We start from the raw sequence: 23198 nt of genomic DNA, 5'->3' as shown, positions 1-23198 counted from the left end.
TGTTTTAGAATTTAACAGCAGTCAAGTTACAGTCATTTAAAAAAAAAAAAATCAAAGTGTATCTCTTTAAAATGACATCATTAAAAAAATCATCTTTGTTTAAAAAGTTTAAAGTAGGCTAAGTTCTACTGTATTTCCAATATTGGGGTTAGGGCAAAGTTCGGTAAGTAAACAACTTTTAGGTTATGATTTTTCGAGCTTATCCACGAGGTGTTGTGATGACCCAAAGTGAGCCAAGAAGAACCCCCCTAGACACTCAACCCTCTGTGTGCTGCAGGATGTAAGGCTCCTGGAAGAAATGCAGTGTTTTTGATGAGTCCAACAATGGACTCGTCAAAAAGTATTTTTTCTCTGTTGTTTAGAGGTATTAAATTAACACAGTTACAAATACTGTTTTCCAGTATCTATAGAACTTACAAAATATTTTAAAGGTTAACAAAATGACTGCAACAACCAAAAATGACTGCAGTCTCCATTGCAGACAGACTTCTACCACATTACACCACACAGTGGCAGTATTGACGTGATAACATTAATCCACTGCTCAGCCTTTATGATGTTTTGTTCAGGTTCAAATCAGTTTTATCTTACAATTGATTTTTATGTTGCATAAATAATTCAATACGGGGCAGAAATATGTATTTCAAATGACGATGGTTTATCATGGTTTCAGATTAGTTTGATTTTTATTGAACAGAATCAAAATGCCTTTATCATGTTACAAAAATATATTTGTTTTTATAGTGCTACAAAAACATGAATCATCAGTGAAGACAGTAAATTAATTCCTTGAAAGAAACTGTTTTCTAAGGTCTATGTTCCAAATATTAAACTTTAGATACAATATCTGTGAAAAGTCAGTATCACAGCAATGCTTTCTGTAAGTAAACCAAACTGGTCAAACTGGATTTCAAAACCAAAATACAGGTAAATACAAAAAACTGGCACAAAAGAGCAGAAACCATTTAAAATTGCACAGTATATTCATACATGTTAAAAGTACAATAAAAACCATATCTATATTAAGGTATTTGAATAATAATTGTTCATTTAAACTGACAATTCCTAAAAATATATGTTATATTTACCACAGAAATAGACTGAGATCCTGCGCTGAGAGACATCATATAAAAAAAATGCAGCACCTTAAACTTTTTCTTCCTCTTTTTTGGTCCATTTGGCATCATGTGATTTTCTAAAGGGTGAGGAAATTACCCAAAACTGACAAGGCAATTTAAAAACCAAAAAGATGAAGTTATAAAGCCACAGGATGGTGGAACTACCTCGTGTTCCTTTGTCACTGATAGTCTGTGGCTGAAAAGATTTTCTTACAACATTATTCTACTGGTTGCCTGAAGTGCTATATACCGAACACCTAATCAAAAGCTCGGCTAATGATCCTATGTATCTTTGAAAAAAAGCCACCCACAGAGACCAGTGTGTCTAAAGTATAGACATGAGTCAGGCCCAGAGATTCAAGACATCCAAGTTCAATGAAAATGTCAAAGAAGGGATGACTGGTGAGCTTTAGGATCATCAAAGGATCTCTGGTGTGGATTTGAGTCAATGATTGTGTTGAGAGTACTGCCAAGGGCAAAAAGTGAACCAGTGGAACCAGGAAGTAGACAAGAGTCTCTTCCACTTTTACAGTTCCACCCAAATCTCTGGCCCTGTCTACCTTCTTTATGGCCTCAATAATATTTGCCTTGAAAAACAACCAGACATTTTCTCTGGCTTTCATGTGACAGTCAAATCTGGTGACTGAATCGCTGCCGAGGTCCTCGCTTGTTTGCTTTGAGTATCTATAGGTGACCTCATTTTGCTCACAGTAGAGCTCAACTGACTTCAATGCATTTTGCAAATCTTGAAGGGCTTGATAGATGCAGTTTGGATCCTGACGCCTGTCCTGCTGGGTTAAAGATGCAAAAGCACGGTTGTAATATGCAACTGCTGCCCAACAGGGGTCTTCTTCGATGGTCTTCGTGTACATCTCGATACTCTGTGCAAGATGTCCCTTTTCCCGCAGCTCATTGCCAGCTGCAGTGTAGTAGTGCAGGTTTGATAAGGGTGATTCTCTCTGTCTGAGTTTTTGCCTGGCTGTTTTCAGGTCTTCAGTTAGTTTGTTTTGTAAGTCCATGATTGCTTCACTTGCATTGAACTTCATGAGGAGCCACATACCCCAGAATTCATTCAGTGCAGACAAATATGACTCATCTGGTTTGTTGTTACTGCTTTTGTACACTTCATCAAGTATGCCCAGATACTGACTGAAGAGTTCTTCCTTCTTCTTTATCTCTGGGATGTCACACTCCAAGAAGCTAGCTAGTCTTTTAGCCACTGAGTCATCTCTGATCTTTTTAACTGTCTTTATTCCTGAATCTGATTTTTCAGACAAAATACGTGACAGCATTCGAGACATTACTTGAGATTGTTCAACCCTGTGTCTCTTTTGATACAACTTCAATTGCCTCACGAAAAGATTTTGATAAAGTGGAGTCACATCTAATATATTCTCCATTAAGGATCGCACTTCCTGTGTAAAAATAAGCAACTGAAGTAGTTCAGACAGATGGCTCGAGCAGACAATCAGCTGAGCAGACCCTGGAGCTCCTTGTCGAGCAGTACGGCCAAACGCCTGCGCTTCAACACGAGCATTTTTGGGCAGGAAGGTCTGCACAACCAACAAGCCTCCCGCTGCCTTTACTGGTTCAGAGACTTGAAGATCTGTTCCACGACCTGCAAGGTTAGTTGCTATAATGACCTCTCCTGCTTCAAGCTTCTGAGCAAAGATTGCCCTATTGTCCATGTTGTTGCTAATGTAAAGCTTTTTGTTTGGGACTTGATCTCCGAGAGCATGGTAGAGATCCTTTGCTCGGCTGATGGTCTCGCAGATGACCAACACAGCTCTTTGACTCCTAAATAAAGTAGGATTGCTTTGTGTAGTGACAACATCACAAATTTTCTCAATCCATTCTTTTTCATGATCTACAATCACTCCCTCAACCTCAAACAGCTTTCTGCGCTTGAAATATGGTATCTGACAGGTCTTGATTCCTTTGTAGATTTTTTGCAAGGTGTCAGTTTCTGCTTGTTGGCCAAGAGTCCCAGAGATTCCAAAGATCTGATCTCCATACTTTTGAAGCAAGCCAACATTCGACATATAGTTTGTGATAGCTGTCATATCACTCAGCTTGGACCCGTGCTTCATTTCAAGGAACTGCTGAAGCCCATCCGTCCATTTCATGTTGTTTTCAACAACACCTGTGCAGCTGTAGTCGACAGGCACCACCCCATGTTGCTCAATGATATATTCATGATCTGTTGTCATGGTTTGTGCCAAGAATGCATTTTCAATCCAAACTCTGAGTTTCGATTTGACCAGATCGGAGAGGAAGCCTGGAATGTAGCAGGTACATTTATCTTGGCTCAGATCACATGGCGTAAAACGCAGAGCACTTTCTATTTCTGCTTCTGCAGCTCTCTGTACACTCTCTTGATCAGGATACATGTACTGACAGAAGCCTCCATTGATTAAAACCAGTGGCACTCTCTGTCTTTCAGCAGTTTCTGTGTGTGATCCTTTGTTCAGTTCCTCAATTGCTCCATCTTCATTCATGCAGTGCAGAGCAAACTGGCATGATGGGAATCTCCTCTCTACTCTCTCAAAGAACTTGACCAACTGATGAACAGTCACATGTGTAGTTTTTTTGGTTAAAAGGCTCATGTTCTTTCTAAGGTCCCTGACTGAACCTTGTGCCAGTAAACCTGTATCCTCAGCCATTTGAAGGATGGTGAACTCATCAACATCTTTGCCCTTTTTTATTTTTTCAAGCACAACATGATGAAAGGGGTATTTCCGCCCCATAGTTGCTCTGCCAATCTTACTGTACTGATTAACAGTTGCCCATATGAACGCCAGGAGAGGATTGAGGTGTTGCAAAGCAGGCATGTCACTACTTAAATAGACCACATGAAGACCTTTATCTAGCATCAAGGAATCTACTTCATCCACTATTGCACATTGAAATTTTCTTTCCCCGAAGATGTCCTTCCTGTGAAAGTGGTGAAGAAGCCAGTCTCCTGCAAACTCCTCCACTGTACCATAAACAACCTGACACTTATAGCACGGTTTTAAGTCTTTGCTTAGTTTGTTGGTGTTGCAGTTGACGCTGATATTCAATTCTTTATAAAAGTCTTTCCATTCTTTCATATCTCTTTCTGCAAGAACTGAAGAGCTGGACATTATGTCTACCTTTTCCCCTCTCCTAGCTCGATAAGCAGCAAACATCGCCACGATACATGACTTTCCCTCCCCAGTGCCAACCTGAATTAGCTGTCCTGTTTTGGAAAGAGCCATAATACACCAGCTCACCATCTGGGTCAGGCGTGGTCGGAATTTCTCCCCCGTTTTTTCTACTGCCTGACAGAGCCTCAGCAGTTCTTTTTTAAGGCCATTTGGCAGAGATGCATCCTTGTCCTTGAGAGCCTCACAAACTGCTTTAACAATGTCTTTCACGTCATCTAAAAGCTGTCCATCAATTTGGTCTAACTTTTGTTGACGTATTTCCTCAAGAATTTCATCCAGTTGCTTTTCTTTGTCATTGTTTAGACATGCCTTAAGCTCTTCACCTGTTACAGTCTCGTCTTGGACAAGCTCAATTACTGTCTTTTTGTTCTGACATCTCCATGTGGGATTGATATAATTGATCTCAATGCAGTGCATTATTTCCAACATCCATGAGAGGAGATGTGAGCGGTCTTTTCTTGTTGACTCAAAACGCTTCAGGAGAGCTTCGAACAAGTCAGCAGCATCTGTCGGGCTCCATTTGATGTTTTTAACCAATCCTTGCAGCTTGGTGAGAAGAAGCTGTTCATTATTGTTGGGAGTCAGCTGACTGTGACCAATAAGTAAAGTTTGAAAGATGTTAAAAAAGTCTTCGACGTCCGAGTCAGATTCATCCATTTTGAGGAAAAACTGTCAATCTGGTCAAAACATAAACAAACAATAAGGATTTTTTCAGATTGCTTCTTTCAACCATTACACAATTTGTACACAGTTCAATATCTGTAATTCACTTGTAATGTGACCATAACCTTATGTGTACTTCCTTTAGCGATTAGTATAAAATCCTTGTATATGATGAATGTAGTAGTCAACTACTGCCTACAAAACATATTTGTAGTAATTTTCTTATTTATATTAATTAATTTTTATTCTCCACATGGCACAGAAATACTCAAGCAATTGTTCACAAATGCATCAAACACATAAATAGGAATAGTAATAATCGTCTGATACTCACCTATTAACAGAATAAAAAAGATGAGGAGTGATGTGTGTCTCAAGCACACCTGTGATGATCTGCAGCCAGAGCATTGGCATCTTTCTTTTAAATCTTTCGGTGTTGTTTGTTTATCGTCAGCCTTGCCCAGGTTCCGCCCGCAGGGAAATTCCTCCAGTCATTTTTATTTACACATCTGACTTCTTGTAAACCGAGTGACTTGCTTGCAGATGGCAATGAAATATTATGCTCATATGCAGTTCCATTGCAATTAATATTACCCCCTTCCAAAGATAAGTATTTCTTATTCAATGTCCCTTTTCAATGTGACCCATTATTACGCTTCTCTTACAAAAGAGAACAATGCTGTCCTATAGGGGTATTGATGCTGAAACCCCAAAGCACCACAAACCAGAAAAAAACTAAATATACTTTATCACCTTGTATTTAACTGTATTAGTAACTCCTAGCTTTGCACACAGAACAAAGCTTTTCATCAAATTTGGTACAGTTACACTTCCCCTTATATTTAATATATATTTTATCTGTTTCATTAAATATAATTAGTAGACAGATACAAAAAATCCCCATAACGTAGGTTGTAGAATTTCAATATTTAGAAAAACAATCTTCAAATAAACAGCTCAAGATGTCTAAAACTTTTGGGTTTTATAGATACACTCTTTATATTCTATTAATTTAGTATAAAGGTAAAGTAGAGTAGTTGCTTTAGAGTAGGATAATATATCCTTTTAATTTTTGTGTGTAAAGAAATCAGATTACAAAGGTGTGGAATCAAAGATTTAAAAGTTATCAGTGTAAAAATAGCCTTATTGCTCTCTACCTTGGCACTTGGATTGGACTTTTACAAGACAGCCATGAATAGAAATGTCGTGCGAAAGGCTGTATGGCAAAAGTCACACCCTAGATTACATCTTACACCAACAGAGAACCAAGTATTTACCTTTCTTGAAAGTCACATGATTTCTTGGTAGCGTTATGGTGTGCGCCATACTCAGTTTTACACAGGCTGTTGCACAGTATACGACACGAATCACAACAGCATTCCTCTCTACTATATGAAGAGGTTTAACTTTATTCCTTCAATACTGAAACTATCAAATATTATGTGTAGGAGCCAAAATGTGTATTTTGTGTAATAATTATCACGTCTCAAATAATAATTACACAATTATTAATGACAATCAAACACAGTGTATTCCAATAGTACGGAGATCTTCTTCCTTCATTATTCAGTGCATAGTTTAATTTCTCAGTCTAATAACAGAGTGATCTTTACCACCACTCCGGATCAGTTAAGTCTTAGTCTGTGTAGTATTGGATGAGTGCAGTGGTTGAGGGGCAAAGCCAAAAACAACTAAAGAAAGTCAGTTTGGATTTGACAAAGAACCTCTGCCTCCTGAAGAAGGCAGACTTTGTTGATGGGGCTGTTCAGAAAGCCAGATGGTCTCAACAATTTTTCCAGTTGGCCAGGAGTTTCGAGGCGTTGAATTATTAACGATGATCATGATGTCTCCTGGTGTAAAGTTGCGTCTGATGTTGGACCATTTCTGTCGTTCCTGCAGTTGGATGATATTCCTTAATCCATCTTTTCCAGAACAGATCTGTCATATATTAAACTTGCCTCCACCTGCGGCGAGCATGTATGCCTTCCTTCTGAAACTATCCTGGTGGCAGGAATGGCTTAGTCTGAAGAAGCAGAAGGTGGTTCGGGGGAAGTGCTTCAAGGTCATTTGGATCTGTAGAAGCCTTGCAGATTGAACAACTGTTGAGAATAGCCTCAGCTTCACATAAACTGTGTGGAGACCCTCCTCGTCAAGACTTTTTTGCACACTGAGGGTGGAATTGAGAACCTTTCGCACTGATCTAATGAGTCTTTCCCATACACCTCCACCATGTACTATTATGTATAAAACTATCTGAACAGTCTGTAAGGGAAGTATTTTTCTTATGATAATGCAATAATCTAAATATGACGACTATATTGTAGAGTTGAGCATTGGTTTGCATTGCTTGAAATATTATTGATGAGGTGCTATAACCAGTAACTGTATTATATTTTAACAGTAACCACCAAAAGATGAATCAGTCTTTGACGAGCTTGTGCCATCTACTGGACAAATGTTGCAAGTCTGTCTCTTTACTGACGTCAGCAGCTGTGAAAAACATTTAAAGACTGTTTGCATGGTACAGTTATTAAGTTATGAGCATTTTTCTATAATATGCTTTCACTTTAAGTGTACTGGAATGTTTAACTAAACTATAAACTCAGGCTTTGTTTCTCTAACTGACTGTCTACCTGCCGTCCATCTACACTTGAAAATGTAGATGGACATGAAAATGAAAGTATGTTTTATGCTTGTAATAGAAGCTTGTTTTTAAAATGCTCTACATCAGGTGATCCTCCCAACGCTTACACCTCTGGTATGAACGAGATAAACCTGATCAAGTACACTTCACTTTCATTTGCTTTGCTTGATTATCATCTGCCTTGAATGTTTATCATTTTCAGTTTTGGCATAAAATTTAATCTTTAGTAAATGGAATTTTTATTCCTTTATTTATTATTTTTATGTCACTAGTTTTATTATGGATGATAAAATGATTGTAAATAATAATAAATAATTTAAGGGACAAACTTTTGCCTTATTGTTGGATGTGCTTCCTAAAAGATGACTTTTTTAGCACACTGCATTGCTGAATTGATCACTGAAATCTTCCAGTCTGTATTCTTTCTTATGTTAGTGTTTAAAATAAAGAAGATGTGTCCAATATCTTCACTTATTTGGTAGAGTTTTCTCAACAACACAGAGCTTCAGCACGTCAACACACCTGCACCACACCGCCCGGTGTAGCTGGGCGAGGACAACCGGTCGGTTTGCATTGAGACGTTAGTCGGTGGAAGGGCAACAATTTCGCATCAAGGCATCGCATTTGGAAATAGTCCGGAAGTTGCCTTCAAAGTAAAAGTAGGCTAAGAAATGGAAAATAATGAACAAATATAAAAAAGACGATTTGTAAAACCGAACCAAATAACATTCTCATAAACTGTAACTATTTCTATTTATTGTGAAACTAGTTACATAAAAATAGCTCCTGGGAAATTACCCTTTGAAACTTTCAAATTTCTTTATTCTGCATTTGCACCATGACATCCTATCCTGGTTATGTGAGTTGTGAAGTTCTGTACTGCCTTTTATAAGTCATTTTTATTGTTCCATAAGTAGGGCTGTATATTGACTAGAATTTGGCAAAACTGCACACATCTCCATGAATAAGTCATTTAGCGTCAATTTCATTGGAAATCAATACGTGTTGATTGTTTGCACTGATTTCCAAAACAACATAAGACTTCTAATCACAACGTCTCACGTCAGGATGCGCACGTAAAGCTTTTATTTTTATTTTATTTTGAAATCCGGATGCTTGGGTATTCGTCACTGACGTCGCTGACTTTGCACAGGTGCATCAAGCTATAAGATAATTAGTTGGTCTTGTCAATCCCTCCGACGCACCGACGCGTTTCAATGCAACTTCAGCGCAGTCAACCGTGGGAAAGTAACTCGCTATTAATCCAAAAAACTTAAATAAAACATATGTTCTGGCAATGAGGGGAGACACAGCTACGGTAAGTCTTTATTAATTTAATCACGAATGAGCAACGGGATTGGAGCGAGCTAATTTTAGTGTCTTGTGAAAGTAGTTTGAACATTTCTTTTAGCATTTATTTCTGCTGTAAGTCTAATTTAAATGCTTTTAAGGATAATGACGTGGGGGCGGACGATAATGGAGAAGATGCAGCAGCAACAGACGCTGCATCTGGGGAAAGACGACCCGTGAGTACTTTTATTTAAATAAAGTAAGAAATGTGGCGTGTTGTTGCTTTAGTCGTTTGAGTGTTAGAAAAAAGCCAGCGAACTCTGCAATCACTGCCTTAGTTCCAATCGTCCACGTTGTTATGCATCACTTCTATCATCAAACTTGTAATCAAGACATGCGGGACAGTGTGTTTCCCTGTACTGCTGTTTATTGGCATCGATGACTTGCATGTATTTTGTCAATGAAAACACACCGGGTGGCCAAGCCCAGAGTATTATGATGTCAGCTGTTCTGAATGTATTGTGCACTGTCATATCTGTGACTGATGGCTGTTATTGTTCAAGTACAACAGAAAGAATCTGCTCTTGACACACCACACTTTGCATCCTGGGGCTTTACGAGACTGCTTAAAGAAAGTATGATCCGCAGCCTTCAGATAAATACAGCTGAACAAAAACTACTACAGGTTGACACTCTGTGTCACAAAATGGGATACAACCTCTGGCTCAAAATAACAGGCTTACTGTACGTGTTCACCTCTGGAGAAGGGAACAATCAAAGAAACAACAGTTTAGGTTGCAGGATTAGGTAATAAGTATCACAATTAGTGAAACTAATTAATGTCTAATTTAAGATATTTCACAAAAGGCCCTGTCGCGGAATTACAGTTCATGTTGATGTTGTTGGTTCCATAATGAGTTATTTTTAGCTACATTTATATATGAGTCAATCCTAGCTTGTCATTCTAAATATAAGCAGTCATTTTTATTTATTTCTGTTGGATATAATTTTGGTGAATGAGTTATGGAGGTAGTCAACATAAGTTTTGCTGCAGTCCAAAAATTGTCATTTTATTAAGGCGTTTACTTTTACAACATATGTTTTTTTTTTGCAGCAAAGGAAACTGTGCAAATATGTTGATTATTTTTTGTGCCTTTTCTTCAGAGTCTTGTAAAGCTACAACATATGCTAAAGAAAGTTTCCCAAAGCCCTTTCCACAATCAATACCAAGTGAGTGACTACACTTCACTAATACCACCTCATCAAGTACAATTGGAGTTACTATTAACTTCTTACCTTCCAACAATTATGCCTCTTTTTTCCAATTAGTGGATGATTTTTTTTTTTAAATAAGCAATTTGCTTCCCAATTCTAATCTAATGTAATTTATCTGAACTCTTACTCAGACTCTTGTTTCGTCAACCTCTGACTCCAGTGGGAACGAGTCTCTGCACACACAGGTAAGGGAACGCTGATAACAGCCGAATTAAGCTGGACAGAATAATGCACGTTGGAGATAACTGTAAAGAAAAACTTAACATGCATATTTCCCAAAGCATTGTTGAGACGCTCCTATTATTGTCTCCACCGAGGTAACAGCAGAAACATTAACCAACAAAAACCAACAGCAACTGTAACATGCTTGTTGTTTTGTAAGAACATCCGGTGTTGACAAATTCTTGTTTACATTTCTGAAAAGTGACGCCACTTTCTTATCTTAGCTGTTCAGAGTACAAATAAAGGCATGACACATGACTTCCCACGCTTAACCCTCCCTGTACGCCAACGTTCTGTTGTGCATTTTTTGTCGCTGACTGGATGTGGAGTTCCGATCTCTCAGTTAATCCTACAGATGTGACGGACAGACACAAGCTACACTGAGCACAGGTGTTAATAAACATCTACATAGCAAACTCAGATGACATACATAAGTTTGGACACACTTTCCCATTCACTTGTATAAGAAAATGTGTCTTAACTTTTGACTGGTAGTGTATGATACAATTAAAGGAAATTACTACCACAATTTAGCTGAAATGCCTCAAAGTCTCCACATAAAATTGATCAGTTTTGAGGGGTAGTTTAGACGAACATTTATAACAAATTTGTAGAAACTACTCTTCGTGTTTTCAAACACAAACTATTTTTGTCCTCAGAACGGTTTGAAGACGGAGGATAATGATCTTTCTCCTGCTGCGGCACAGGTTACACACCCTTATCTTGTTTTGTTTTTTGAAGTACAATGTCTCCCTGTTCTCATGAGATCTCCTCAATGTGTAGGCGTGTCTGGCAGTCGGACTATGCTTTTCTGAGTTATGAGTTCTAAATCAACAAATGGTGCTCTAAAGCTGCATCATCTGCCCCCTTTTTTGGTAACTGACTGAAAAAGACTTGAGGAGTCATTCTAAACTTTTTTTAGTCTTTACAGTGCACCTGTACTATTTGTAAGTGATTAGAATGTATTAATCAAAGTTCAAAGTTCTCAAAATGTTGGCTTATTGTTTTAAAAAATTATAACGTTTATTATATTGGAAGACATTTTGTCTCGAGTAGTCCTTGACACAAAAAGTGAATTTACATGCACCCCCTTCCCAATAGTCGTTCAACATGTAAAATTTATGCTGCGTCGCTGTTCAATTTTTATAGATTGAACTGTGGGAAATGCTCCATTTAGGCCCTCAAGTATGGTAAGAAGGTCAAAAGTGAAATCCAACACTTCTTCTGTCTCCTTTCCCTTCCGTTTTTTGAACAGGATGGAGTCAATGGAGATTTGGCCCGAAGTAACCCTTTTTATTCATATTATTTGGTGAGTGAAAGGCTTTCTGTTTCTAAAGCCAGTATCACCTTAAGTACCATCATTTCCATAGAACATCTTCCTAATGACCTATGTTCTGTTATCAGGAATCGGGCAGCAAAGGTAATTTAAAGGAGGACGCAGGGAGGAAATCCCCAGAAGAACTAAACCTCGATTCAGTCTTTGTCCCTCCACCTGACTTCCAGAGTTCACCTCTGGATCTACAAACTAAGTCTGTGGAAAATGGAGCTGAATTTTGGAAACCTCAGAAGGCCATTAAGCCAAATCATCTGCAAGGCCTTTCCCAGGAACTGACATTTGCCCAAAACACAACTACCAATGGTCATTTTCATGATGTAACCACAAGCTCGCCAGACTTTTTTAAGCCAATGTCCACCCAAACACAGAACCAGTCCAAGAGCTTGCAATCAAAAGGGTCTGACCTATTTGAAGACGAAGGGGTTGATCTTCTCCAGGCTGCTAAAGGACATGATATACCCCATGCCCAAGGAAGTTGGGAGTCGAACGTCTCTGATAAATCTAAGAGCGTGGGTTATAAATCTGATAACCCATTCAAATCTCCTTCCAACAACAAGGATAATCCGTTCCAGTCTACTCAGCCTTTGGTGGCGAACCCCTTTTCTACTGCCACAACCAATGAGGTTGATTTTTTTCAACCAATTCCAACTAAGAGAAGGGAACTCTCCAACCAAGAGGACCATCTTAAAAGGTCTTCCAAGGAAGTTGTGGATGTATTTTCACCTTCATCCACATCTGCAAACGACCCATTCCCAAGTCCAATTACAATGAATTTATTCCAAGACAGTTTTGATGACCCCTTTGGTACTACTCCCTCAAAACAATATGACCCATTCCAAGATGTTTCTAATGGTACTTCAGACATCTTCCAACCACTTCCCTCAAAGGCTAACGACAAGAATGGTTCATGGGAAACAAAGTTGGATGTGACATCGTCGCCAGATCTTTTCAAGGCTATGCCATCCAAATCCAATCTAATCCAACCAAAGACTTCAGATCAGCCACAAGATATTGTCTTGACAACTCCTGAGGGTACAAAACATGATATTCTTCAGCCCTCTCCCTTCAGTCGGGCTAGGAATCTGTCCATGTCTCCGAGCCAATCTAAAGCTCAAATGACTCATGTATGTAACATGTACAATTTGATATTTGGGCAAACAATATTTAAAGCCAGTGCAGTGTGCTACATGCATGTAGTCAACAAATTACTGTAAGACATATTCTGATTTACATGTAATGTACCTTAAACCCTTTATAATCAAATTTTCAGGTGCAGACCTTCAAACGTCCACCAAAGCCGCTTCCTCGAACAAGACCACAGAGGACCGAAAAGCCACCCAGGCCAGAAAAGCCACCAAAACCAGATAAGCCACCCAGGCCAGAAAAGCCACCCACACCAGCAAACCTTGTATGCAAAGTGCAGTTTGGCGGAACACACTCTGCTTGTTTAACTCACTCATTTATGTGCTACTGCAACTTCTGTACTGTTAATTAGGTTGTTTTACTTTTTTGGTTTGTGTTTAGATTGAACCTGAACCACCAGTGCCAAAAACATCTCCCAAACTATCCCTCAAAGGACTCCCAAAACCAGTTATTCGGCATAAGCCAAAAACTCCGGTAGGCATGCTGTTGACTTTGGCCTTATTATAATGACCTTTTGTGATTGGGTTGTTTGTATAGCTGTTAGGATATACTCAGCATAACACTTCATTTTTCCATTGTAATGTTTCAAGTATTTATTTTCGTTACAGGAAAGCAAAGAGACAGACGCTGAAAACAATGCTGTCTTTGAGAACATCCTGCTTATTGGACAGGTGTGTTTTACGGGAAAGTGGTCTTTAATATTGAATACAAATTGTTTCAATTTGTTTCATAATTTTTTGCGATGTAAGGCTACTAATGTACAGTTTTACTTAAGGATAGTGGTGAAAAAAAAGACTGTGTGGTCTTTTAAATTAATTTACCTCTGGGTGTATGAATCGTCAGCAAATGTGATGGCATTATGCCGATTAGATTTTCAGATATTGTGCCTGGCATTGGCGCAAGACAAAGGGTTTTTCTGGGGATAATTAATTTACTTAGTAAGTTCAATATGATGACATTTTAGGAGAAGTATAACTGTTTATATACATGTTTGCTTTACCTAATCCCCAAACAGGAAAAGTGCGTTGAGGACTGGCCTGAAGACAGCCCTGAGCTTGACCCCGACTTCAAACCAGTAAGAGAACATTTTTAAATTTAACCTCAATTCTCTTACCTCATTTTCTGGAAATATATTGGCATACTTCAGACTAAAGCAATGGTTACTATAAAAAAACATGACTTTTTTTTCTCATTACTTCAAGTCTGGAACATTGAGACTGCGACGAGAATCATATAAAGTAAGACACAAGTTAATTCAGTTGTCAGCATTGGTTGTTTGTAAGCAGAAAGACGACACTAATAAAGGTTAACCTTTCATCTAGATGAAGGGGGACTCTGATGGAGGAAGTGGTGAAGATCAGGACGGCTCAGGCAGTCACGCCAAGGTATGACATAGCAGTGGTCTGTGGTTATCTATATATTTTTCAGTACATACTTTGATGTTCTTTTCTTCTTACAGAAAAAGGATAGAAAACTCAGAATGTCTCTACTTTCCAGAAGAGGGTCAAAGGTAAATGAAGCACTTCAAATGACAGTTGTACTGCTTTGATTGTTTGTCTTATCAGTAATGGAGATCTCTTTGTAGGATAAGTTTCCTGATGACACAAAAGAGGGGGAGAGCAAGACACTACCCATTTCACGAAAATCTTCAAAGGTAACAATCAGGGTGGCAAGAATCACATATAAATCCTATAAGCATGTGTCAATAAGCCTAGTCTCTCAATTAAGTGTGTACAATATGTATATTTGTAATAAAACATTTGAACTGTAAATAAGTTTAGTATGACGCTTCGTTTAAATGAGTGCTTCTGTTTCAGGATTATTTTTCAGAATTGAACATGTCAGCAGGAGAGAATGAAGAGGAGGAACTGAATGGGATGGACTACAGAGTATGTTTTCTTTTTTTAAAACTATCTTAGGTGCATTAATGAACAGTATTACTAAATCAGTGCTGGTTAAATCTTCGTTTGTTAACAGAAGAAACAACTGAAGACCAAAGTCAATCAGCTGCTTAGAAGAGCATCCACTAATTCCTCTGTGCCAGACGGAAAGCACATGAACGGACACTTACCCCAAGAATCAAAGGTTAGATATCTGAAGTAAAAATGTGCAATTTTACGGAAGGACGTTGATCCTCGTTCGAACATTAATCCTGCTGACTTTTCTGTGATTCCACAACAGGATGATGATAAGAAAAGTGTCAGCAAGAAAAACTCCATCATACGCAGATGGTCAGAGGTAAGAAACCAGCAGTCTCCCCGATATGTTTCAAAGTAGTTTGTCCTTAAATTGTCTGCTGCAGTAAGGTGCAAGAGGAAATCTTTTTTCTTCCTGAAGGTTAAGATTTTCTCTTTTTTACGTGCCTAAGCCCTTGACAAAAATGCACTGGAATGAAAGCAAATGGTGCATAAGATAATTTCAATTTTATGTTTTTGAAGCAGTCTTTTATTGTCAACAGGGGACAGTTTTGGATGGCAGCACTGGTGAGGAAGAGGAGGGAGCGGACGCCCATCACCAAGAGGTTGGAAAACTTGGCTCAATTTATGAGTATTTAGCTTCAAAGATGTATTATCTAGACTCAAATGCTTTTCCATTGTAAGATTTCAGACTGAGCATTTTAAGGTCGACATGTGAATATTCTCACATGCACTAATTTGGGTAATCTCACCTTTTCTCTCCCCAGAAGAGGAAAAAGAAGATGAAGATCAAGTTTGTGCCGCAGAGGGGATTTGCCATCACTGTAGAAAAGGTTTCACGCATCAGTTTCACCTCATGCTTTGCTATTTCACAGCGTATTTTTACACCATAATGAACACACGTTTCATGTTAATACTTTTTGTCTCCAGGACGATGAACCGAAGGGAGTGCATGGTTACACATCTCGCAAAGGCTCAAAGGTAGGACTACACACATTTAAACAGCGTGTTTGTGCTTTGCTCATACTATGTTTATGTCGTATGATGATGTCTAAGCAGTGGAACATGTTTGGAATTTTTTCCCCCCAACTCAGGATAAATCCCAAGATGAGGTTTTAGGTGCACATGGTTACACAGCTCGTAAAGGCTCAAAGGTAGGACTATACATGTGCAAATATGTCTGGTTTGGACAGTGTGTTTGTGTTTTTGTTCATACAATGTTTTTGTTTTAAGTGCAACATGTCTGATGAATTCCCCCCCCCCCCCCCCCCCCAACTCAGGATAAATCCCAAGATGAGGTTTTAGGTGCTTATGGATACACACCTCGTAAGAAGTCCCAGGTAAGCTGTAGGGCAATGACTCATTCATTTCCCTAATAGAAGAGTGAATTGTCTGAATGTTTCCTGTTTAAGTTATTTTTGGAAATGACCTGATTTATTTCTGGTTTTAGGTTTAGCTTTCAGTTAGCGTAGCAGTTTTAGAATAGATTTTGGTACAACCTGCTTGTATAAAAACTGAACAATTTTCCATAACATAAAATTACTCCATCTAATGTTTTATTACCTTTATCCTTAGGATGACACTTTTGACGACGTAGAGGAGATGAAAAGCCAAAGTCTTCATTCAACTAGCAAGGTACTATTCTTCTTTGCCGAATTAATTTAGAATTGAAAATACCAAATATCCATGTTTTTTACCAGCTTTTATAAAACCTAGTTTTCCCCGTACCTGTCTGCACATTCTTGACTTACCTTCTTAGAATACGTGTTTTTATTTTGCTACTTAGGCTGATGTCATGGAGGACGAGGAATTACAGAGAGCACTCTATCTGTCTGCTGAACTGAATGGGGATATAGACCCGTATGGAATGGAAGACGTCAAACCTGTAACTTTCTTTTGTTTTTATCTCAATTTTCTCAATTTTCATTGAACATTTTGGCGCCTGTTGACACTTAACGGTCTTTTTTCCTTAATTTAAAGAAGAAACCAACCAAGATGAAACTGCTGCACGTGGGTCGTCGAAGCTCTAAGGTAAATATGTTGTGAAATGTTTGGAAGCAAGGCGATGAGAGGTAGAGAAATAATAAATTGAAGTTTAACGTAAATCTGTTTTGTTTTTTAATTAGGAGGACAAGCTCGAGTACACCAGTCCTCAGAGAAAGAAGAGCAGCTTCTCCGCAGAGGAGTTGGACGATGACGAACTATACGGGATGGATAAACTGGTACTTTTTCCATGTTAAACCAGTATCTTTGTAACTATGACAACAATAAGAAGCTGGTTGTATAAGCACAGTGTGATTTCTTTGTAGAAACACCCTGTGATGCAGGAGAACTAACAATCAAGGCACCGATCGCTTTGACTGACTAGATTAGCAACAACAGAGGAAGTTATCAAAGCTGCTTGTGCTGCTGAATGCATCACTGAGCTGAATGTCTAATTTCACAGCAGATGATCCCTTTGAATCTCTGAATTAACGAGTAAACACTTCACTAAACACGGGTGTTGCATCAGACCGTTTTAAAGAGGCTGATAATGGAAGACAATGCATCCCAATTGTTGATTATAATGACTGTATGCTGGAGAGAAAGTGATACTTCTCCAACAAAATGCTTGTTTTTGCTGTTGATTCTATTGAACCCATCAGCACATGGTGTCCAAATCTTTACTGAAGACAATATATTTGGTTCCTTTGGCAGAAAAAGTCCAAACATAAAGGCCCTGTTCCCGTCCCGCGCAAATCTAAGACAGCCAATGGACAGAGTGAACCGATTGGACACGGCTACCACATGCAGCAGCAAGCATCCAATGTATGTTGTACCTTGGTAAAATGCACAACATCAGCACATGAACTTGTAATTGTTTTCTCCTGGTATTGCTTCTTTACTTACTTAGACTTTTTTTGCAGTATGCCTTCGATGAGGATGACGTGACACAAACAGGAAGTGGTTTCATGAGTCCCGAAGAGATGTACCCCAGTGACCAAGATGAACTGGACAGCTGCAAACCGGTATTTTTCATACTCGGATGTTCACTTACTGCTTTGCTTGGAAGATATTCAATACACAGATCTCAAAAATGATTTCTTTTTAACAGAAGAAGTCGTCGAAACTGAAAGTCTTCAAAAAACACAAGGCTAAGGTGAAATACTGCCTTCAAACTTACTTTAGCTCTTATTGCTGCCAGAACTCTAAAAGAGATAGCTCGCTCACTTTTCATTATGTCTTTGTCTTGCCAGAGCAAAGAGATCCCTTTTGAGTTCGAAGATCCACCAGGAGCTACGTCGAGTGACTTCATGTCAGAGGCAGCCAAGGTAACATCACACCTTTCAAAGTGTGTCAGCGTTCAGCGTACGTGGCATCAAACATGGATTGTTTTGGTCGTGATGAGTATCAAAATGGCATGTCTTTAATTCTTTGGCTTAAACCGGTAATCAAACATGACAATGACCCAGATTTCAGTATTTGTCCAACCCACAGCTTGGTCTTGTTTACATAAACAATCATGCAGGTGTAACTCATTATGAAGCAACACAACGTGGAAGTTGGACAACGTGACACATATTTTTGTTCTCAACTTGGCGAGCTTTATGGAAAATTACAACATGGATCAAATTTACAGCATAATACTGTTTTATTTACAGTGCCTGTCCAACAAGGATGCCTTTCTTGTTGAGATCATTTTGAGCTTAGTGTGACTGTCTTTAGCATTTATTATTTTACTATTGTCCACTCACAGAATGCTAACGTTACCCATGATTTTAGTGTTCTCAATCAGCATTGGTGTTTAAGCTGAGAGTCATATTTTAATAAGGATTTGACAGAAAAAACTCAACCTGCATCATTCATACAATATGAACAATGTTGACTTCAACTGACAACCGAGAAACTTAACGAAATGTTGTTGTTTTCCACTGTTGTCTTAGTTATCTCCATGTCTTTGTTCCTGATGGGACGCATTCCTTTAACATGTGACTGAGCCGGTTCAGCAGCATAGCAGACATGCTAGCTGACACACCAGCTAGTGCTGAGAAAGCTTAATATATCCAAAGGTCTTGGCTAAATAAAACCCGCTTTGATGATGAACAGTTAGAATATTTAAAAGCACAGACCTACTGACATACTTCCTGACTTGTTGTTGTCCTCTCTCGGTCAGGCCGAGTGGCTGGCTGCTCAGATGGACGAGCGAGCTCTAGCAGGTCTGGAGGACGAGGATGACGAAGGGGTCGGTTTCTCTTAAAACTGAAATATCCCACCATGCCATTCATTTGTATGCAAGTGAAAATGTGTTGCTCGGGTGTGGACCATCATGCTTTTGTTGTGTTTCGTCACAGGACACTGACAGTTTGATGGAGTGGTGGAACACGGTGGAACGTGAGTCACAATCAGATCAAACACTAAACTCTAACGACTGAAGCTGAGTAGCAGAATTAAACACTTTGAATTAAAAACTTTATTTAAACCTGTTGCTTGACTGTGTTTCAGAATGGGATGAGGTGCCATCAGACGAAGAGGACAAAGTCTTAAGGGAGGATGAGTCTAAGTATGTCTGTCATTTTGTACTTGTTGCTCCTCAAGAGGCAGGATTTGATGCTTTTCTTGGTCATATCTGACACTGAACTGAGTATATCCTGGTCTTGGGACTGTTGGTTAGACTAAATAAGCAATTTGACTTTAGCTTGTATTTGTCACCATATTACTGCTTATACACCAAATACTGCATAACGTCTCTGTTTGGCCCTTTCTATATTAAACCAAATTGTACTTACCATTCTTTCTCTCCCAAATAAATCGCAGGTCATTCAGCATCTTGGCCGACAAGGTTCACCGCGGCCTACGCGTCTACAACAAGGTCTTCACAGAGCGAGCCGAGGTCCTGTGGCAGTCCATCATCAGGCTCAACACCATCGCCGACGACATCAGCACTTTCCACCACAAGGCAAAGATCGCCGGCATCACCGGTGGCACCACCACAGCTGTGGGGGGCGTGACGGCCATCGCCGGTCTGGCTCTGGCACCCCTTACGTTGGGTGTCTCTCTGGTAATAACCGCTGTCGGCGTCGGAGTGGCAACGGCTGGCGGGATCGCTTCGGCCTCGGCGGCCATCTCGGATAACGTCAACAACATGCACGACCGCAAGAAGGTAAGCTGAATAATGACGATGCGTGCAATGTCTCCTATAGAGAGGGATGTTTACGGGCAACAGTTCACATCAAATACAGAATGGGAAGGTTTATTTAGCGATTTTTGTTTTCCATGCAGGAGGTAGATCTAATTGCCATAACGTAACTGTGCATTATAAATGCAGATTGTCTCTTTTCCCATTGCCAGTGGAGTATCCTCCTTTCAGTCTCTTTTCTGCTGCGTCACCGTCTGACGTCACAAACTCGCCGGAAACAGGATTCCTAAACAATAGAAGAATAGAATAGAAGAAGCTCTCTCACCTCGCTGTCTTGCCAGTGTTGCTGTGCGTCACAGCATCGAGCCGGAAAGGGGGCGGAGATTATCGTGTTGACAAAGGTTTTGTGTCGATCAGAGCCAAGGCGATGATTACCCGGGTCTACTGCAAAATCATTGGAGCCGGGTCTGAATGCCAATTGTAACCTTTCCCACTAAGCTAAAAAGCCGTGTGTTAGCGGGTTTTTTGACCAGTGGGAAAACGGCTGAAGACTAGCTTAAGCCATGAGCTAAAATCAAGGAGGAAAAAAAGCTTTTCTGCCTAAAACTGAATAAAAATAATTGAGGACAATACCATAAAATAAACACTTGTACTGAAGTTCATCTCACTCTAAGATTTCATCTCCTGAGATTCATTTATACCCTTTGCCAGACTTTGCCTCACCTAATATTACAGATCAATATTTCCTTAGTTTGTTATTGGTTATTGAAATCAATAGCAGAAAGATTCTATAGTTGTAGAATTCCGTTTAACTCTTTAAAACACTTTGACTAGGCCGACATCCTTTCCTGTATTATACTTGAACTTACTGTTGCCGTTTTCCAAGTTTAACCAAAGATTACGGTCTTTCCTTCTCCCGTCTAGGTGGAGATAGTACTGGAGGAGTATGAGGGTCACCTACTGGTCATCGGGAAGATCCTCCACTTTGTCAACCAGGGTTTGTACAAACTCCGTGGCCATCCCTTCCTTCGGTCGGGCACCCAGCACTACTCAAAGGACTGGGAGATCCGCAGGGCCGTCCAGATGATCAGCTTGGTGGACTCGCCCATCATGCGAGCGAAGGACGTAACAGACACAGCGGTCGCCGCTGTCCAAGGACTCTTCGGAGGCATGGACAAGTACTTCGTCAAGGACTCCCGAGAGCTGAAGAAAGGATGCAAGAAAGAGGTGGTGGCTCAGATTAAAGAGGTGGCAACTGTGCTCAATGATGGAATAGTGGAGCTTAATGCTATCAGAGAGGAGCTGCAGGATGCTACTGGGAGCTTGTGAGCAACTTCCTGCATGATTCCACTTTGACAATCATGGATCAACAGCCCCCTCTACTGGCTAAAGAAGGGAACTGTTGGTTTAAAGGAACGCATGGCCACAGTAGGACACATTTTTACAAACAGCAGTTTGCTACAAACAGAATCTGGATATTAGAAGAATTTAGGCACTTGTCAATTAGATCCAATAAATTGCAAAAGTTCTGCTAAATTGCAACAACGGTGAGGCTTCTAATGCCCGTTGTGTTGTTGTACTTGTTTACAAAAAAGGAAAACATACACCCGTGTTCGGCCAGGCATTATTCTTTAGGTAAAGGTTTAAATATAAGTTGTTAAGTTGGATTACTTTCGACACTTTTTGACACTTTCAACAGATTTTGAGTCAAATATAAACACTGAGGACAAATTATAAACAGGAACACCTGACAATCTAATGCTACAAATTAATTCTCTAGTTACACACCAACGTTCTGACTCGGTTTCAACACAATTTGTATATTGTATATATTTCTTTATCCCTGTATTGGATGTAAGTATATATGTTACATGTGAATCTACAATGAGACTTAAAAAGAGGAAACTCTGCAGCCAATAAGTATCAGAATTACCTTTGGGAGTTTGAATGCGTTAAAGTTGGCATGTAAATAGTTAAAGTTACATTATTTAGTTTACACAGGTTTATGTTTGTAAATAGTCACTTTCTGCTCACTTAGAAGGATATTCCGTTTAAACATAAAACATAAGATGTTCCATCTTCACAAAAACGAATGTATGTATGGTGATTTATTTTTGCTTCATCACTGTATGACAAAACACCAGTTCACTTTACACCTGAGTAATGAAAGATTTGCTAATGTTGAACTGTCGGTTGTCGTTTGATGGCGCTTCAGTTACAGAAGCTTCCACTGTTTCTATCACAGTTTGTTGTTTGTGGATCTGTGGGGCGTTTAAAGCCGCACATCACCACGTAAAAATATTGCACAAAAACACATCGTCACTGTCCTGAATGAAGTATAACAACATTTTATAAAAAGTTACATGAAGAATATATTTTATACTCTATTCAAACTTGTTACACTTTTTCGCTTATCGTGTGTTTATGCATATGTGCAGAAACTGTTATGGTGTGCCAACCTGAATGATTTTAACATGTATAAATCATATCTGTGATATTATATTTACCAATCACACTCAGCGCTAAATATGCAGATGTTAATATGATGTAAATACAGAAAGATTTCTATTAATATGTCTTAAATATCAAATGTTTAGGGACCTCTTGTGCTCTGACTGCTTATGCCTTTATTTTGTAGGTGACAAACTGTCAGTATATCCTCCTGCATTATTTTAACCTGAACAGAATATACCTGTTAAAATATAGTATTTCAGTATATTCAGATATTCTAATGTCAAACAGAATCTGTGAATAAAGACTGTTTATGTCACTTTAAACTGAGGAGACTCTTTATATTGTTGTTGACCTTCAAATTAAAACTATTATCAAGATCTAAAAGACAAAGGAAATTTAAAGGATCGTTAATAAAAGCAAAACCAAAATGAAAAATACTACAGATTAATTTAAATACTACAAAATGTAAAGCACTTTATTTACTTCTAATGTTTGTATCTCATTGTGTCATTTTAAATTGTGTTTCTGCATGAACTATTCAGTCCCAACCTCAAATGTAACTTGCTTTTACTGCCTTTTATTTACTTTTTTTTTGCTTCCATGCTGTTGTAACCATTTGTTAAAGTAACAATATAAAGCCTGTCAATAAACAATATTAAGGAATATATTAAAAAGGGGTTAAAGATTAGCACTGGTGCCTTTTTTTACATGACAGAATTTTAATAATGCTGTGTTGATTAAATGGAAGGCAATACAGTATGCTTTGGCATCAGTACAAGATCCAAATTAAATCCCAGAGGAAAGAGGCCACGCCCCGTTTAAGGTAACGCAGG

General features: G+C 39.0%; 2 protein-coding genes across 3 annotated transcripts; one reads left to right on the top strand and one right to left on the bottom strand.

Annotated features, from left to right (window-relative positions):
* Positions 1–712: 712 nt before the first annotated feature.
* On the bottom strand, positions 713–5357 carry LOC138600360 (protein translocase subunit SecA-like). The gene is made up of 2 exons (XM_069671734.1): positions 5304–5357; positions 713–4983 (listed from the first exon to the last, which is right to left on the bottom strand). The coding sequence occupies exon 2, from the start codon at positions 4961–4963 to the stop codon at positions 1376–1378; it is 3588 nt and encodes a 1195-aa protein (XP_069527835.1). The 5' UTR covers positions 4964–4983; positions 5304–5357; the 3' UTR covers positions 713–1375.
* Positions 5358–8804: 3447 nt separating this feature from the next.
* Positions 8805–23042, top strand: LOC138600970 (uncharacterized). Of its 2 annotated transcripts, none has more exons than XM_069672538.1 (36): positions 8805–8931; positions 9065–9139; positions 10068–10133; positions 10310–10363; positions 11060–11107; positions 11656–11709; positions 11805–12860; positions 13007–13144; positions 13261–13353; positions 13488–13550; positions 13895–13954; positions 14082–14117; positions 14202–14264; positions 14339–14389; positions 14465–14533; positions 14697–14768; positions 14857–14964; positions 15061–15117; positions 15338–15400; positions 15563–15628; positions 15726–15776; positions 15890–15949; positions 16076–16135; positions 16371–16430; positions 16582–16680; positions 16779–16826; positions 16922–17017; positions 17493–17603; positions 17702–17803; positions 17890–17934; positions 18032–18106; positions 18949–19017; positions 19127–19166; positions 19278–19335; positions 19590–19935; positions 20836–23042. In XM_069672538.1, exons 1-36 carry the CDS (start codon positions 8911–8913, stop codon positions 21238–21240), a joined length of 4038 nt encoding a protein of 1345 aa, XP_069528639.1. In that variant the 5' UTR covers positions 8805–8910; the 3' UTR covers positions 21241–23042. The 2 variants fall into 2 exon arrangements, with proteins under 2 accessions (XP_069528639.1, XP_069528638.1); XM_069672537.1 differs by having other exon boundaries at positions 16776–16826.
* Positions 23043–23198: the final 156 nt, after the last annotated feature.

Source organism: Semicossyphus pulcher, unplaced genomic scaffold (assembly GCF_022749685.1).
Source record: "Semicossyphus pulcher isolate SPU_LCO1_2020_fin unplaced genomic scaffold, fSemPul1.0.p SCAF_21, whole genome shotgun sequence".
Lineage (NCBI taxonomy): Eukaryota > Metazoa > Chordata > Actinopteri > Labriformes > Labridae > Semicossyphus > Semicossyphus pulcher.
Note: the sequence above shows the minus strand (reverse complement) of the source record. Positions and strands in the feature narration are given on the sequence as shown.